This window comes from Peromyscus californicus, unplaced genomic scaffold (assembly GCF_007827085.1).
Source record: "Peromyscus californicus insignis strain IS unplaced genomic scaffold, ASM782708v3 Scaffold_8__1_contigs__length_139910024, whole genome shotgun sequence".
Taxonomy (NCBI): Eukaryota; Metazoa; Chordata; class Mammalia; order Rodentia; family Cricetidae; genus Peromyscus; species Peromyscus californicus.
The window spans coordinates 135,197,876-135,214,750 of NW_026294606.1; the positions used below are offsets into that span (position 1 = coordinate 135,197,876).

At 44.1% G+C, this 16,875-nt stretch overlaps 1 protein-coding gene across 6 annotated transcripts in view; it reads right to left on the bottom strand.

Moving 5' to 3' along the window:
• Window positions 1-16,875, bottom strand: part of Nr3c2 (nuclear receptor subfamily 3 group C member 2) — a 333,780-nt gene that overhangs the window by 65,802 nt on the left and 251,103 nt on the right. For all 6 annotated transcript variants that reach the window (XM_052729017.1, XM_052729020.1, XM_052729018.1 and 3 more), the window contains one exon: window positions 1,384-1,722. In XM_052729017.1, the coding sequence (XP_052584977.1) occupies window positions 1,384-1,722 (339 nt within the window). The remainder of the gene's footprint in view (window positions 1-1,383; window positions 1,723-16,875) is intronic.

Here is a 16,875-nt window from a genome sequence, read left to right on the forward strand (position 1 = left end):
AGAAAGACACTTAGCATGTGAGTACATTCCAGGAAGAATTCCGCCCAACCACCTTTCTCTAACACACTCAGATCAATTCCACAGACATCTACGGGGATGTGTGCTTGGCTCTGCACAGGACGTCATTTTAAATTCACACTAAATGTGTGTGGTGTGGGGGTGGGCTGGCGGTGGAGCAGGGCTGGGGCAGATCACACAGGAGCATCCAGTGAGGTTCTGCTTTGATAACCAACATGCTGGTAGGATCGCATTCACCTTCGAATCTTGCTTCATTCCCACACAACCAAAGGTGCCAGCTTTAGGGGGAGTTTAACTGTCACCATCTGCATATCCGCAAGAGCAGAAAAACTGTTGTCTTTTTGTCTTTGTGGGCCTAAGAAATCTTATCCTTGCTCCCTATGCCTGGGATAGGAGCTGTTGACAGCGCTCTGCAGCAGGGCTGGTACTCCACTCTATGACCCCTGTGCTTTTCTCACACCTATTTCCAGCTCTGGTGTGTTATTCTTTGGGCTGAAGCCCTCCCCCGCTTTTTTTTTCTCCACAAGTTGCAGGTTGACCACAGTTAATTCATGAACCAGGGCAATGTGCAAACATCTCTCCATGCTGCCTCTGTAGAGGGTCTATCCTGCCTGGCAGAAAGTGAACACAAGGTGGAGAGTTCAAGGGTGCTTTATGGGTGCTGAGGGCAGGGAGGGGTTTTGTGTGTGTCTGGTATATATTATGCATATGCACGTGTATGCACAGGTGCACGTGCAGCCTTGTGGGTCTATGTGGGGTTGATTTATCTGTTATTGTCTACCTTATCTTTTGAGGAAGGGTCTTGCCCTGAATCTGGAGCTAGGCTGACTGGCCTGAAAGCTCCAGAGTTCCTGTCTCTCTCTGGTGCTGGAATTACAGGCCTGCAAGACAGGCCTATAATATTATATACATCTAATAATATATATCATTATTACAATATATATTTATATATATTTCTGAGGATCTAAACTCAGGTGTGTGCAGGCACTTTACAGACCACCTCTTGAGTCCCAAGCAGGATTTTTTTTTTTAACCAGAAGAGTTGGTCAGGGTGTTTCACAAGGCTTTAAGTTCCTTGGGCCTGAGCTTAGATGAACTAGGGCACTGTGCTGGCCAGAGCCAGCTCAGTGTGACCTCAGCAACAGAAGGGATTGTGCCTCATTTATATATATATTTGCGAACACCAGCCGTGCTCCTGTTTTAGGAACAACAGAACCACAGACCTGCATTCTTGGAAGGAAAGAAATGAATCAGTGTCCAGAATTCTCCCACCACTCTGGTGTCTTTGATAGACATGTCAGGATGCTGCGCAGAGCGGACACCAGGGCACCATTAGTACCGAGCCTGAGCCGTGCGCCATCCTACCTGGAAGTACCTTGGCCCACTTCACGACCTGGATCATCTGTTTGCCTGCCAGGCGGTTGAGCGTGGAGAGCAGGTTCTCTGCAGTGTCAGGCTTGGAGTTGTCGTAGCCGGCGTACACGGTCTCCGGCTCAATGTTCTCCAGGATCATGGCCGGGGATGGCGTGAGTGCACGCGTGATGGAGGAGAGCTGCGGGACCAGTGCGGAGTTCACGGATGGCTCCTTGCTAGGAGCGATGTATGTGGTCCCCTCTTCCGGGCTCTGTGGAGGCGGTGGCGGGGGCTGCTGTGGCTGCTCCTCGTGAAGGCCTTTTAACTTCCCCAGCTTCTTTGACTTTCGAGCTGTCAAATACAAAAACCGGAAGGGATAAAGGCAAATGTACATGGTATCATCTCGAGCACACTGCATGAGGCAGACTTCTACAGGTCGTTGAGTTGTAATCAATGCATGCTCTCTCCTAAGGAATTCTTGTACCAAAAGGCAAATGGCAAAGCTCCCAGGTTACTACTATAGGCAGCAGCCTTGCAGCTGCTTCTTGCCTTTGACGCATGGCACACATTTTTCCTTCTCGCCCATGGAGACCCGCACACACCTGCAGGCTAACTTGAACCTCATCCTGGTCTCACAATGGAAGGAGGGATGACAGAATAGGATGCAAAACTGTGTCGCAGGATACAAGTGGGGCCCACGACCAAAGAATAATAGCAAATACACATGGAATGCTGAATGCCAGGTACGTTCTAAATGGCTTGCACAAAATCCCCCATTTAACAACTGTTTTGGGTTGTGACTACTATGATTCTCATTTTAGAATAGCATTTAAGAGTTTGTCCAATCACAGGAAATGGTGTTCGGAGGAAGAGCAATTGCTTCAAATGCTACCATCCTGGGATCTGGCAGAGATGAATGCAAAGGCAATTGGGAAGATACATGAGAATGGGTAGAAAGAACTTTCCCTACTCTGAAGAGCCAAGCTGAGCTTGGGCTCTGGTAATAACTGACTTTGCAGTTATGGTAATGCTTTCAATTGATGTAAAGATTCTCCACGAACCAGACAGAGCTTCGGTTTAATCCAAATGTGAATCTCAGCCTTACAGGCTCATTGACCACAGAACAGGGCTGTGCCACACCAGTGAACTTGATGTAAAACATAATCATTTCTATTTACAATTACAGCTATTAATATTGATTATGCTCACCGCAGAAAAAACCTACAACTCAGTAAAAGTGAAGCCATCATCCAGGGGCAGGCACTTCACCTCTGTTATATGGTTATTAACCACTGGGACTAGGATTAATAAAAAACTAAGACATAATTTCTGCCCATAAAAAGTTTAACAAGCTAATTTAAAATTTTCAATCATTTGTTGATAGACTCTGGCCATAACTGGATGATTTGAGGCAGAGGATTCAGATTCTGACAACATCATTTGAATAAGGGCTGCTGTCTCTTATCCACATACTGCTGACAGGAAGCTTCGGACACTGTGGTGTAGGTAATCATGATGCTTCAAGGCAATGTGTGAATGAAAACACACCAGAACTTATCAGCAAAGCAACCGGCCAACTAGATCCAGAGAAAAATCAAAGAGCTAAATAATCACAAATGCTGGTGGATCAGTGAATCTGGCAGAGCTAAGGAGCCCTCTGGAGTGGCCACTGGTCATGAGGGCAATCGGATCCAGGAAGCTTCTGTGCCATAGAAACGTCTCTGAGTCTCAGGTTGTTTGACTGGAAAATGGGCCTCCATCAGAGATCCCATTTGAAAGATACGGTAGACAGCAATTGTGGTAGATCTCTGGCTTCCGCTGAGACACACACACACACACACACACACACACACACACACACACACACACATTCTAGACATTGTGTGGTGGCTCACGTCTATAATCTCAGAATTTGGGAGGCTGGGGCAAGAGAAATAGTGTGAATTAAAGGCCATCCTGGGCACCAGAAAATGTCAAGGCTAACATGGACTGCAATGAGATGCTATCTCCAAAAGCAGAAAGCAAAACCAAGAATGAGCTCACTAGAGTTTTCTTGTACTTCCTGGGACTGATTGATGCTAGACACATTCTGACTGAGTAGGAACAGCAACGCCTGCTTTTTCATCTCATTAAAAGTGATATCTGCTTGCAAATTAATCATAAAATTTATATTTGTTTTATGTCCTAGGTTCATATTGCTGTGTTGATGTCTCATGTCTGATTTAAGGTCAACGCTATTCATATCATAAAGAACATTGAGTGTCTTCTCTGGGTTGTCACCTGTAGTGTAGCCACCAAGCAGGCTATCAGCACTGTGTCTAGCACTTCACTTAATTCATGTTGTGACTTTGTGAACACCAGGGCACTTGGAACTGAGTGAATAACCTGTCTTTACTGAAACACTGTGTGGATTCTTCAGCCACATGTATGGATCCAGTATCTTTTCTGAAGGCCCAGGGAGCGTGGTGAAGACATTGTATGCATTCTTACAATATCATACTGTGTACTGTGTTGCTAACTCACGAGTTCTCGGCAAATGTTTGTTGAATAAGTGTTTCATTTTTTTTTTTTTTTTTGGTTTTTCGAGACAGGGTTTCTCTGTGTAGCTTTGCACCTTTCCTGGTACTCGCTTTGGAGACCAGGCTGGCCTCGAACTCACAGAGATCCGCCTGCCTCTGCCTCCCGAGTGCTGGGATTAAAGGCGTGCGCCACCACCGCCCGGCAAGTGTTTCATTTTTAAACAGTAACAAATTTCACAATACATCACATACATGAAGCCTCAGTTTATTTCCCTGTGAGAAATGTAGACAAGCTTCTGAGATTTTCAGATAAGGTTTTTGAGTCACTAATTATTCCTCTGTAAAATTTCTACTGTGTAATGACCCATTTGTGAACTTACTACTCTTAAAATGTTGTACTGGAAATACTAAGCTACACTTGTTGAGTACCCAGTCTCTAAGCACAGTTCAGCAGACTTTCTACATTTTAAGAAGCCCTATGTTCACCAGGACCTGTGACTAGGCATTATTGCTATTTCCACTTTTTTCAGATGAAGAAGCAGAGGGGCCAAAGGAGAAATACCTTTTCAAGCTTTCAGAGCTAGCGCACACCAGCGTGAGCCAGCGAGTCCAGCTAGGACCCCACTTCCATTTCCATACCATGCAGTCTCTCTTCTAATCCTTCCTCTCTGACTTCTCAGCATTAGTTTATGCTCTATGAGCACTGGCTTCACATCCACCTGTGTCATTAAGATGTTTGCCAATCATATAGAAACAATTGGGGATAAAGATCCTCAATGAGCATGTTTCTATTATTCAAATGAACCTTGTTTTGGGGTAGGGTTCCTTACTAAATTCTCTGGAATTAATGGCCCCTGGGCTTGGGGATCTCACAGGCCCAGATGGCCAAGGCAACACTCCATCTTAACTATTAGCCAATAGTAGTACACTCATATTCTCTCTCTCTCTCTCTCTCTCTCTCTCTCTCTCTCTCTCTCTCTCTCTCTCTCTCTCTCTCTCTCTCTCTCTCGGTGTGGATGTTTCATACATGCAAATGCCTCCCACTCCCACTTAGACTCACTTTAAAGAGGGATTTCACTTATCCGTATTGGATTTTACAGAAACTAGAGTGTGCTCAGGGGATTCCCAGCAGGTGCCAAGGCGTGACTGGCAACATCTTGGCAGCTACTATCTCCTGGCCCTGCTAGGAAACAGACCTCCGTAGATTCTCCATGAATTCATTTCCAGGATCCAGAAATGGGAGGCCCTGCTTCCTGCCCATGGCCAATAACCAGAGCATCAAGCTGGGAGTACCTCTGTGTTACTCCACAAAGATTGGAACTTTCTCCTAGTGTGATCTGGAGACTCACTGAAGCCCTGGATTCTGGTGTGACATGACATCCTGTTTGATTTGTGCTACCTCTGAGGGATATGAGAACTCCTGAATACTCTTCAGACAAAAACCAATCTGACTCAGTGATGGCTACCTAGAAATGAAGCCATTTTTGCATCTTCCAGGAGTTCTCCAACTACCTGTATGACTTCAACTTCCTTCCATGTTAGAAATGGTGATCAACTGGAAATTAAAGACTGGGCAACAGGTATTAGAGATGCTGTGCAGGGATTATTATTATTATTTTTATTATTATTATCATCATCATTGCTGCTGTTCTTACTATTGGTTCCCAGGCCAAATGTAATTGCATCCCTCAGGGCAATAACAGCACTCCCTGACTCTGGGTGTTGATTTCAGCCACAAAAACATGGTTATGCTTTAGGTGCAAGACTTCATTTTCTTTTAGTTGCCAGAGGAGGAATGAAAAGTCTGGCAGACCTCAGCATTTCTCTGCCATGTCACCAAGAGAAGAAATGTCACCTTTTTACAGAGGACATTAATTGGTTATACAGCAAAACCATCTTAATTTGTACTAATAGGGGGGAAAAAGCATCTAAATAGTTCTTAAGGCAACACGCATTAACTGGATGGGGGGGAGGGGCTAAGGGCAAGTTGCCTTCATGAAGAAATAATTAGCTTCTCAATGGAAAATAAAGAAGTAGCATCTCTTGATTGTTTCCAAATACTCCTGCAATAGATAATAAGGTCGAAATGGCATTTAAAAAGGATCTGTACATATTTTCAGACCCCTCTATGTAATGAACAAAGTCCTATGCATTACTGATTTTACAGGACATGTGCTATGGCAGAGGTAAACTCAATCTCTCACCACTTTGTAAGAAATTCTGAATTAGTGAATCTCAATTCTCCGGTGTATAAAGCTACCCACAGACAACATTACAGCATGATCAATGTGATTTTGTTGCTATTTTCACAGGTCACATTTACCAAGTACTCAGCAAATAACTAACACCCACCCACTGTATAGGGAGTACTGTTTTGCAAACAATGAAATGTTGATGGGAAATCTTAGCCTGACAAGAGAGAACCGTTTTGAGGAAGCTGAGTCCAGAAACTGATTAGGTTCATACAAGCTGCCGAGGTTGAGTTCTGGGTGAAGGTACCACAACATATCTGGAGAAAAAGAGAATGGCGGAAAGCTGTTTTCATCCCTGCTGTCCCTTCTGCATGATTGTCACTGTGCCTCCATCTGCTCTAGCTGTCACTTGGAAGTGGAGATACATCCATAATCAAACACTACTGATTTGCCCAAGAGTAGAGTCCTTTAGACCAGAACCAGAAGGGAGTGATGAGGCTGGAAGGAATGTGAAGTAGTAAGAATAGGGTTTGGGGTTCCACAAAATAAGGTTCTGCATCATGGCTTCCCTGTAGGAGATGCCTATGCACTATTCCGGGGTCTGGGCATAGTTATTTCGATGGCATTTTTATTTTCTATGAGTACACTGTTCTTTTTTCCCCATTCCTTTTTTATTTTTAATGTTAGTAAGAGTCAGGAATATGTATGTACACAGACATATGTATGGGCAAGGCTCCATCTTGGGCTAGAGTTTTAAAGGAGAGACAATATCTCTTCAGGGCAGCCAGGTTGGAGATGGTAGTAAGAAGGGCCTTGGAAGTCAGAGAATCACCCTCAGTGCTCACCTGCAGGCAATGGGAAAACATCGGAACCGTCTTCTGCTGAAACTTTGGCTCTTTTTGTACAAAAAGGAGGAGGAGGAGGAGAGAGAGGAGGAGGACGGAAGGAGGAGACTTTGACAGTAGGGACCGAAGCTATCCCTAATTGTAAAGTTCCATCTGGCACTTTGGACAAGGGCCTGTGCAGAGTGGCTAGGCAGTGTGGTGATTAGTGGCAATTCCTACTAGACACCTGTGTTGAGGAGACCTTGGGAAGTCATCTCAGTGTACAACCCTGAAAATCTCCACCCATAAATCCACGAATCAACGATGAGAGAACAGGACTTTATCCAAGCGCTCTGTGTTAGGGTCAAATAGCTTTACTTCATTTTTGTCGTCTCCTCCAACCCAGTGGTGCTTTTGAAAACTTAGAGAAATTTTCTGAATTGCATTGACCACCTCATTTTCTCTTTTCACCAAGGGTGATAAGACACAAAGGCTTTAAAAGACCAAAGAGGGAATTTGGAGCAGACAGCAGGAGCATTTCCTCTGAGCACCCTGGAATGTGACATGGAGAGAGGCTGGAATTCAATGCCCGCAAGAACATGCAATATTGTTTTCCAAACAGCCTGAGGTCCTGGTGGCAGGTCCTTGTTGCTCGAGTGCAGTTTAGCTCTAAGGTAGAAATGAGTGACTGAATGAATTCTGGAGATCTGGAGCCCCATGGTGGAAGTCAGGGAGACCCTCTGAGGTACTTTCCAGTCTTCACCAATATTAAAGGAGCTACTGTGTTCATATTTGTCTGAAACATAGGAATTAACCCCTTATCCTTGTAAGCATGGTAAGACATAACCTGAGCAATGTTTTTCAAAAAATGCATAAAGGGCAAATACTGTGACTTCAGAACACATGCTTGAAAGAATTTTCAGTGTTATGAAGAAAAACTCTACCCATTAAGAAAACAATCTCATCATAAGGTACAGCACTGTTTTTTTGGTTCCAAATTTAAAATACAATCTTCCTTTTTCCCTAATCCTGAGTACATTTATGAGTTGGGAAGTGACAAAGGGTAACCGAAGATCTACAGTCAAGGCAAGTTCTAAGATAGTCTCTCTCAAACATATTGCCTTCAATCATCATTCCCACCCTAGGAGGTAGGTGCTGTGTTCCCACCATTATTCAGAGGGCAAATGACAGGCTGAGTTACCCAACACTGCACACTGTCCTCATACTGTCGAGGTGGGAGAGATGACTTATTGGCAAAGACGTGGAACTCCAGGTTACACCACGGCAGATGTCTAAGCAGGAGGCCAAAAGGATCAGAGTAGGATCTAGAGCTCAGCTGTCTACAAGGTCACCATTGCTCCCATAGTGACAGGTGAGTCTGTTAAACAGAAGGCGCAAGGCCTCCTCAACCAGGCCACAGGCCTGTTTTCTTTTCTAATCCCCAGGGCAGTGCAGCCAACCACACACCAGGGCTGCCATGACAGGCAGGACAGGCCTTTTGCTTTGGCTCTGGGCTCTGTCACCTTCACTGCAACTGGAAGACAGTTCTAAAGAGGCAGGAAGCAAACCCATCAGTTTGCCTAAGACCTAGAATTTACCAAAGGAGGGACCTGTGCTTTGCTAAGAATCGAAGCCCTAAAGCACACTGTAATTGATAATTGAGTTCTTTGGACCCATTTTAAATGAGATTAATGATCTTTTGAAAATATAGATATTGATCTCCATAAATCCTATTTCCTGGGGATCACTAGGTAGAAGATTGATATATTTGTAAAACCTCTCAGTAGCTTTATAATACTGACTTAAAAGAAGAAAAACTAGGTGTGGTGGCCTATACCTGTAAACCCAACACTTGGGAGACTGATGCAGGAGGACTGTCACCTGTTCAAAGCCAGCTTGGGCTACTCAGTGAGTTCAAGGCTAGCTGGAGCTGCACAGTGAGTTCAAGGCAAACAATAATTGCCATAGCCATCCTCCTTCAAAGGGCAAATCCTTTAACAGCTACCACAGTTGGCTTCTTGGCACATGCGTGAGCAGAGACTTTATTACATGGGGCAATCTCATTGGTATGCCAGGTAAATAGACTCATTAAGAATGGTTTATGAAGAAGCATTACTATTGTAACAAGGTTGCAGAGGTGAACAAGGCATGAGAAGGAGCAGGAGCCAGTGACCTGGAAATGGCTCCAGGGCCCGGCTTAATGGGCTGTGCCATGGGCTATGCCCTCCATGTTCTCATGATCCCTGGTGAGCTCACGCTGAGCAGACTGAAGCAGAAGTGAGACCCCTAGCTAAGTAGAAAACCCACAGGATGGTCCCGTGCAGACATCCTCATGCGGGTGGCTAACTTGGTGAGAATTACTTATGCAAATAAACTATGGGAAAGATGAAGAGTTTGGGTTGGGGTACAGTTTGGTGGCAGAGGTATTTTAGTATGCAGAAGACCCAGGGTTTCCTAGTTTACAGGGAGGAAGCATCACACTAGCCAACAGCACCGTCTTTTTGGACATTTCAGTACAGAATTCCTTCAGTAAGTGCACAAGGATCACTTTCAATGCGTGACTGAAATGCCATCTACTTGCATTTCGCTCTTGGCCATCCTCCCCTCACGCTCTCCGCATGCTCCTTGCGTGCTCTTCTTCTGGCCTCTGTTGTTACTTTACTGCACCAGTCTCCATGTTCCCTCAACAGCATCCAGGGTTCTTAAAACATGGCATATACCAGAGAATTCCGAGGCACCCCAGAAAGCTGCCTAACTTCAGTGTATTTCAGTTTGGGGAAAAAAAAGACTGTATGGTTTTTTGTGCATAAGAAATAAAAACTGGGCTGGACAGATGGCTCAGTGGTTAAGAGCACTTGCTGCTCTTGCAGAGGACCCCATCTCAGTTCCCAGAACCTGGGTTTCACAATCATCCATAACTCCAGCTCCAGGGGATCCGCTGCCTTCTTCTGAGCTCCACAGGCACCAGGCAAGCGTGCACTGGGTGTGTATAATATATATATTATACACACATAAATGTGGGCAAAACATGCACACACAAAATAAAAATAAATCTATAAAGGTAAAAGAAATAAAAACCATCAATGGAGAATGAGAAAATACATGGACTCATCGACCAGCCAAGTTTTATCTCCAATGCTAATGTTCCTGAAATAGAGTTCTTCCTTCTTAGCTCAACACTGTTTCTGTAAAATAAATACTCATAGCTGTGTCACTATAATTCTAATTATTTTTTCAAGTATAATTACTCGGAAGCGTATCTTATTGAAAACAAAAATCACCTTAATTTGAGCCAGATTGTAAGTAATCTTTTACATTATTTACATGAAAAGTAAACTGAGCAAGTTCTACTGGATTATTGTGATTAAATAATATATTGATATCATTAGCAATATTAGTTAATATAATTAACATTAATAATATGAAACAATATTAAATAATAACATTATGATTTAAAAGTCATTGAAACTGTTCAAGAGCAAAAGGGGTGGAGAGGCCAGGTAGTCTGGCAGAATCAGCAGTGAACAAAACTTGTCACCTGGAACTACACAGGAAACAGAATCCGTTTCCCAGAACTGTGGCTCCACTGTTGAGAATATTTTTGCAAATATGAGATAGAGAAGCCAGATAGCATTTAAAAATTTCCCATGACAAGCTAACATTAATGTGCAGAAGGGCAGTAAAGTACACAGTGATGAGCAGTCACAGGACCCACTCAAGTCGGGAGTGGGGGCGGATCAAGCAGGCCCCAGGAAAGGGAAAACAAGGGTCAGTGTTTGCAGCTTTTAACATAAATGTTATTCCACATTTTATTCCTCTGACATTATCAGAATGAGTCTAAATTAAGAATTAATAGTAGCCAATGATGCATATAGTTGAAAAAAAAAGTTATTTTTCTAGGCTGGCCTCTCTTCAGGATACTGGTGGATACTGGTCGATTTGGTCTGAAAACTCCCAGTTCACGAGGAGCCAAACCAAACTGGCCTGTTTGGACGCGGTGAAGTGGCAACGTGCAGTGTCTCCTCAGGTCTCCTTCCAGCGTTCCTGGGCACAGGGGTCAGCCTGCAGATGGAAGCTGGGCTGGGGGCAGCCCACGCCGCAAAGGCCGCCTCCCGCCCAGCTGTTTACAAGGCCCACTTCTGTCCTCTGGGCTTCTGCCACAGTGTAGATTCCAGAGCACTGGAGACTCCCTCCAACAGTCCAGCACTGCAGGCTTAACAAAAGCTCCTTGAGCAGACTCAGCTCTCTGCCTTCACTTCAAAAGTATTCTTCACATTGACACCATTTAGCCAAAACAGACAGACAAACTAACAGTAACAACTCCTTTAAAACAAAAAAAAAAACCAAAAACGGAGAGCAACAACAAGACAAGGTAGAGAGACCTTTCTTCCCGGGAAGGAGCCAATAGTTATTTGACAAGAGATGGGATCACAGGCTTCTGTGGAAATTTGTGATTACAGCTCTGACTGCACACAGGCTGTGAAGGTGAGCTACGCAGAGGAAGACTCCCTGTGAGCTCTAATACTTCCTGAAGGAAAAGTAGGTCTTTCTGAAAGCATTTCCTAGGGAACCTCAGTTCACATTTGAAACAATGTTGGCAATTCGCTTAAAAACTTTGAAGTACAGTTAATAACTCTTAAAGCTACTTCACATTCACACTAAGGGAAGGCCTAGTTTCTTCTCTCCAGTTGCTTGCCTTATCACTTCCTCCTTAATGTTTGGTTTTGCTTCCAAGATAGGTTTCCCTTCACACCAAAGCCAGTTGGAAAACCGTGATCACCACGCGCACTCCCCACCCCCATGTAGCTCATCAGAAACTGCACGAGTGGATTCCATGGCTGTCATGTTTGGGGTTCCAACAAGCTCCTTCTGGTGTGGCATGGCAGCCTGTCACCCCCACCTCTAGAGGGGATCTTGAAGGTACCAATGGTCAGGTCAGCATTGATGATGTGGATAAAGGCCATTTTCATGTTACAGTTTTCAAATAGATTCAAGTTACATAGCATGTGAAAGGCAAGTTTTAATCCTCACTATAATCTTTAATCACCAATTAAACTAAATCACCACCCACAATTTGAATGGGGATGACAGGAACCTGTAACTTTCCCTTAGAGAATGTCTAGTCTTTAATGTCTGTTTTTTGACGTACAGTTAGTGTTAGAAACCCTGTTAGACACAATGTCCCTTCACAGTATGACCCCGGGGACAAAGACCATGCAGCTACGCCAGCACAATGTCCTCTGAACTCATTCCTTTGGTTTCTGGTTGTGACGCCAGGACTTGTTTAAGCATTTTGCTGTATGGCCTGCAGCAGATGGAGAATAAGTGCTCTTGAAAGCGTGATGGAAAGAGAAGGGGCAAATGAATGGATGCTTCTCTGGTTGTCTTGAACCACTTAGTTCCCAGCATGACCACTGTGCCCCATTCTCTAACAGAGCTCCTTAGAGGAAAAAACCAAGGCTGTTAGATCTCATCTTAAGCCCCAGGGTAGGCCTGTCTCCCTGGAAAAACACTCGAGCCAAGGCTCAACCCAGCCTGTCTGAACAAAATCAGGCCAGTGTCCTCCACAAAGGCGTGGGTAAAACAGCAGGGGTCAGGCAAGGGGCCTGACGTCCAAACAGAATTCAGATTGGTAAAATACAGTTTCTCCATAATTCCAACAGGAAGCTGCTGAAGTTGGAGATCTCTAGGATTATTAGTCAACTGGCCTTCAGGTCACCTGCTGTGGGACATTGGTCACTGTGAGAAGGTGTGTTGCTGTCATTGGTGTAATAAAAAGATGAATGGCCAATAGCTAGGCATGAGGTACAGGCAGGACTTCTGGACACAGAGCAGAAGCAGGAGGAGAAAGCTGGGCAGACTTAAGAGACTTAAGGAGATTTGGAGGAAGCAGCAAGGGTGGTATGTGACAGAAGGTAGATGAATAGAAATGGGTTAATTTAAGTTATAAGAGCTGGTTAAAAACAAGCCTAAGCTAAGGCTAAGTTTTCATAATTACTAAGTCTCCCTGTTGTTATTTGGGAGCTGACTGGCAGGACAGAGAAAACTCCTTATAGTCACCAGTGTTTGTATGAGACTGTGATGTCCCATGCATGTGGAGACCACCTGTGATCTGGTAACAAAATGCCCAGAAATAGGCCTTGATACCTCACCCAGTCAGTGCCACATATCATTCTCTAATTTTAAATTTCAAGAAGATGTTTAATATCTACAACCAAAATACTATGCATTACAACCAGTACTCTGGTGACAAAAACATATGCAATGTTCTGCACAAGTCAAAGCCAGTTAACTACTGTGGTATAAATATGCCATCTTTCCAAGTACCAAACAGCATTTGAGAGACAGGTCTCATGTCCCTACAACCACCCTTATGGTATTACCTTTGGGAGTCAATAGTTTACAACATTTAAATCACATTTGTTTAAAAAAGAAATGACTCACATGAGTTTTTCTCCATATTAACAGCTATAGAAGGTTAGCACACACACTCTCTCTCTTCTATTTTGTTCTTGGCTTAGAATAAAAATGAAAGTTTAACTTTGTATCTGAAGGGAACCACTACAAAATGATCCTGATGTCTACATAGGAGACTTTAGCCAAAAATTGAGGAAATTAGAAATTCTGGGAAACACCTTAGGATATGCTGTTTAGCTACTTGGGCCAGGAGTAAGAGCTAAACACCACAGTGGCATATGCTTTCAGTCTTTACCCACAACTACATTTTAATTTATTTCCTTCCAAGACACAAATGTTGATTAAGAGCTTTTTGTGTTGGGCAGTTTCACAAAAGCAACAGTATCTAACAGAAAAGCCCATGGTGAAGGATGTAAAGACGAGAAGCATGGGCTCAGTGACCATAGAAACAGCTGTGCATCCCAGTTTCCAACTGCGGTCCCCACATCATCCTTTCGAAGACCCAGGGTGAATTCCCCATGAGGAACCTTGGGCTGCCCAAGGGCCACATATTAGAGTATATGTAAGTGGAGGTTTGGGGGTTCTCATTCTTAAATTCTCATGTGTCTGTTTTCTTGCATTTGAAACTGACAGCTACCATCCTAAAGAGTCTGAAGGAAGAAAAAGCAGAGGAATATGAGCAAGATTGAAGGGGAGAGGGAGGGACATACAGGGAGGTGGAGAACACAGGGAGGGAGGGAGGGAGGGAGGGAAAGAGGAACAGTAACAATTTGGTCTCCTCCACTCCACTGTCATTTTGGATTGGATAATTTATGTCTGTAGGGACAATCCTGTGTGACACAGAATATTTAGCAGCAGATTTAGTCTTCTACCCATCTGATGCCAGTAGCCACCCCCCAACCACCAGCTGTGACAACCAGAAAGGCTTCCATACCACTCAGTGTCGGTCCCTTCTGGAGAAAAGTCACCCCTGGTTGAGAACCAGTAGTCGACACTAAGCAAAGTCATTAAAAGAAGAAGAGATCTAGGCAGAAGAGGAAATCCTGAGACCACACAGACAGGCAACTGACAGGATCAGCAAGCTAATCCATCACATATCTATCACTTTCCTAACAGCAGGTGTCATACACTGGAAGCTGAACTGTCCAAAAAAATTCCTCATTTTCAAAATCTGAAAATTTTCACACCAAATGGTATTTCTAACATTCTTAAAAATCTGGCAATACTAGCTTGTTTTCCTCATGCCAGCAAATATCTGGGGTTGAGAATTGGCCACTCACTCCACTAGAGGCTGGTCTAGCTGTGCCTCATAGACAGGTGAGCTTCCACCAACTTCCCTAAAGAAGCCAGGAGTGTTGCAAGAACAACAGAACCTATTTATATCGGAAACTTAATCATTTCTTCAGTGTTCCAGCTTGTCATCAGGGACACAGACACAAAAAAGTACTAACAAAATCTGCAAGCAACCTGGGCACACACACAGCCTCTGGAAAGAGTCCCCAAGTTTACAGTAATTATATCATCAAGTTTACAACTGGCAAGGCAGCCAAGTGTCCACCACACCCAAAGGGCGTGTACATGGACTGACAAGCATACATCCTGTATGTTGCCACCCTCATAAAAAAATGAGTAATGGCTGATTTCAACATTCACCCTCACATTAAATTTAAGTTGGGCTTTATACAATAGGCCTCTTTACTAGGCATCTATTAAAAAGAATATTTGTTCCTGGGATGAACAAGGCTTCCCACAACTCTCCTTCCCAGATGTGTGGCAGGTCTGCCCACCAGGATCAGCTTCCTGATGCCACAACTTGGGGGAACAGGTGCACACCCCTGCATTTATAGACTATTAGGGGCACCTTTTATCCTATCCTGAGTGGCTTCCCTGGGCCCAGCCTGGCTCAGCGTATGACAGATGACAGATGAACATGAAGAAGTGGCAAGGTCACTTTACCCTGCACGCAATCTCAGACTCTGATGACCTCTACCTACAGGTTTTAGTGTACATTTCTTTCTAAGATGTCCTCATGTATGAGCCTGGCCAGGTGTATGAGCCTATTACCCTTGGCTGACTACCGAGACATGGCTGAGGATTTCTGTCAGGCTTGAAGTTCTTGCAAACACAGGCAGTTTTTCCACCTGAACTCTCCACTCATCCCCAGCTGGACCCTGGATGACAATCTGTCAGGAACATGGACTCAGACTGAGTGAACCATCTACTTAGCTCCTCAGCCACACTTTCATCTAAGTCTGCTCAGCCTGGCTTTGCGGCACTCGTGCAGTTTTCTTTCCTGTTACCTTTCCTGTTTTTGGTTTTGACACAGGCTCTCCTGACGCAGCCGGGGCTGACCTGCAAGTGCTAAGACTGCTGTCACTGGCCTTGGCCTTCTCTTTCTTGATTTCTCACATTTATTTGGGGAGGGTTTAACTTACTGCCTTTTACTTTAGGTTAACTCACTTTTCACCTTGAACTTAACCTTTACACAAAATCTATCGGACCTGGCCGGAATTCCCACCCTGGCAGCATCAACAGTTACTCCGACATGAATTCCTCTACACCGAGGACAGAAACCACAGCAAATGAGCCACAAGCTGAAGTTCAGCATCTCTTGAAACTCCTCCTCATGGGAAGAAGAGGTGCTAACTCATTTCTTCAATATATCATCATTTAAGAAGTCTCTAGATTATACTAATGTGAATAGCAGGCTTTTCGAAAATGTAATTGCCTGTAAATCAGTGGTTCTCAACTTTCTTAACACTGCAACCCTTTAATACAGCTCCTCATGTTGTGCTGATCCCAAACCATAAAGTTATTTTGTTGCTACTTCACAACTGTAATTTTGCTACTGTTATGAACTGTAATGTAAATATCTGAGATGCAACTCACAGAGGGGTTGCAGCCCACAGGTTGGGAATCCCTACTGTAAAGTGATGGAAAATAATATCACAGAACTTTGATAGACTATTGCTTTTGGAATCTGTAATGGGATTAGCTTAAACATGAAATACTTTTTGTCTTTAGTAATTATTTAACTAAACTTTGGGAGGGCAGATGGGTTATTTTGGTAGTGTATGGGCAAAGTGTGACCATATTTCCATTCACTCACTCAGTAGCATTTATTAAGCACATGTTGCACCAAAGGGCATTGGATCTAAAGAGAAGAGGGCAATCTTGTTCTGACAAGTTGCAGGCATGACTGGTATGAGATGCCTATAAAGAAATAACTGCAGTGTGGCGTGGTCAGTGCTGCGACAGAGTCTGTGAAGTACAGAGGAGGACGAGCAACTCCTGACAGAGGAAGCAACACAGTCTTAATAAGTTATACAGAAAGAAGGAAGGCTCTCCCCACTCTGTAAAAACCATCTCTGGGGAGTGAAGGGCTTTTTTGAGCTGGGTCTAGAGACCTATCCACACTGGGAAGGAACGTGTGGGCCATTTCAGACTGTGTGCACAGAGGTACAAGCAGGAGGTTGTGTGCAGGAATTGAGTGTTTCCAGGGAAAGCAGAGTGGTATTAGGATATAGTAGTAGGGAGTGGGGCGAAGGCATG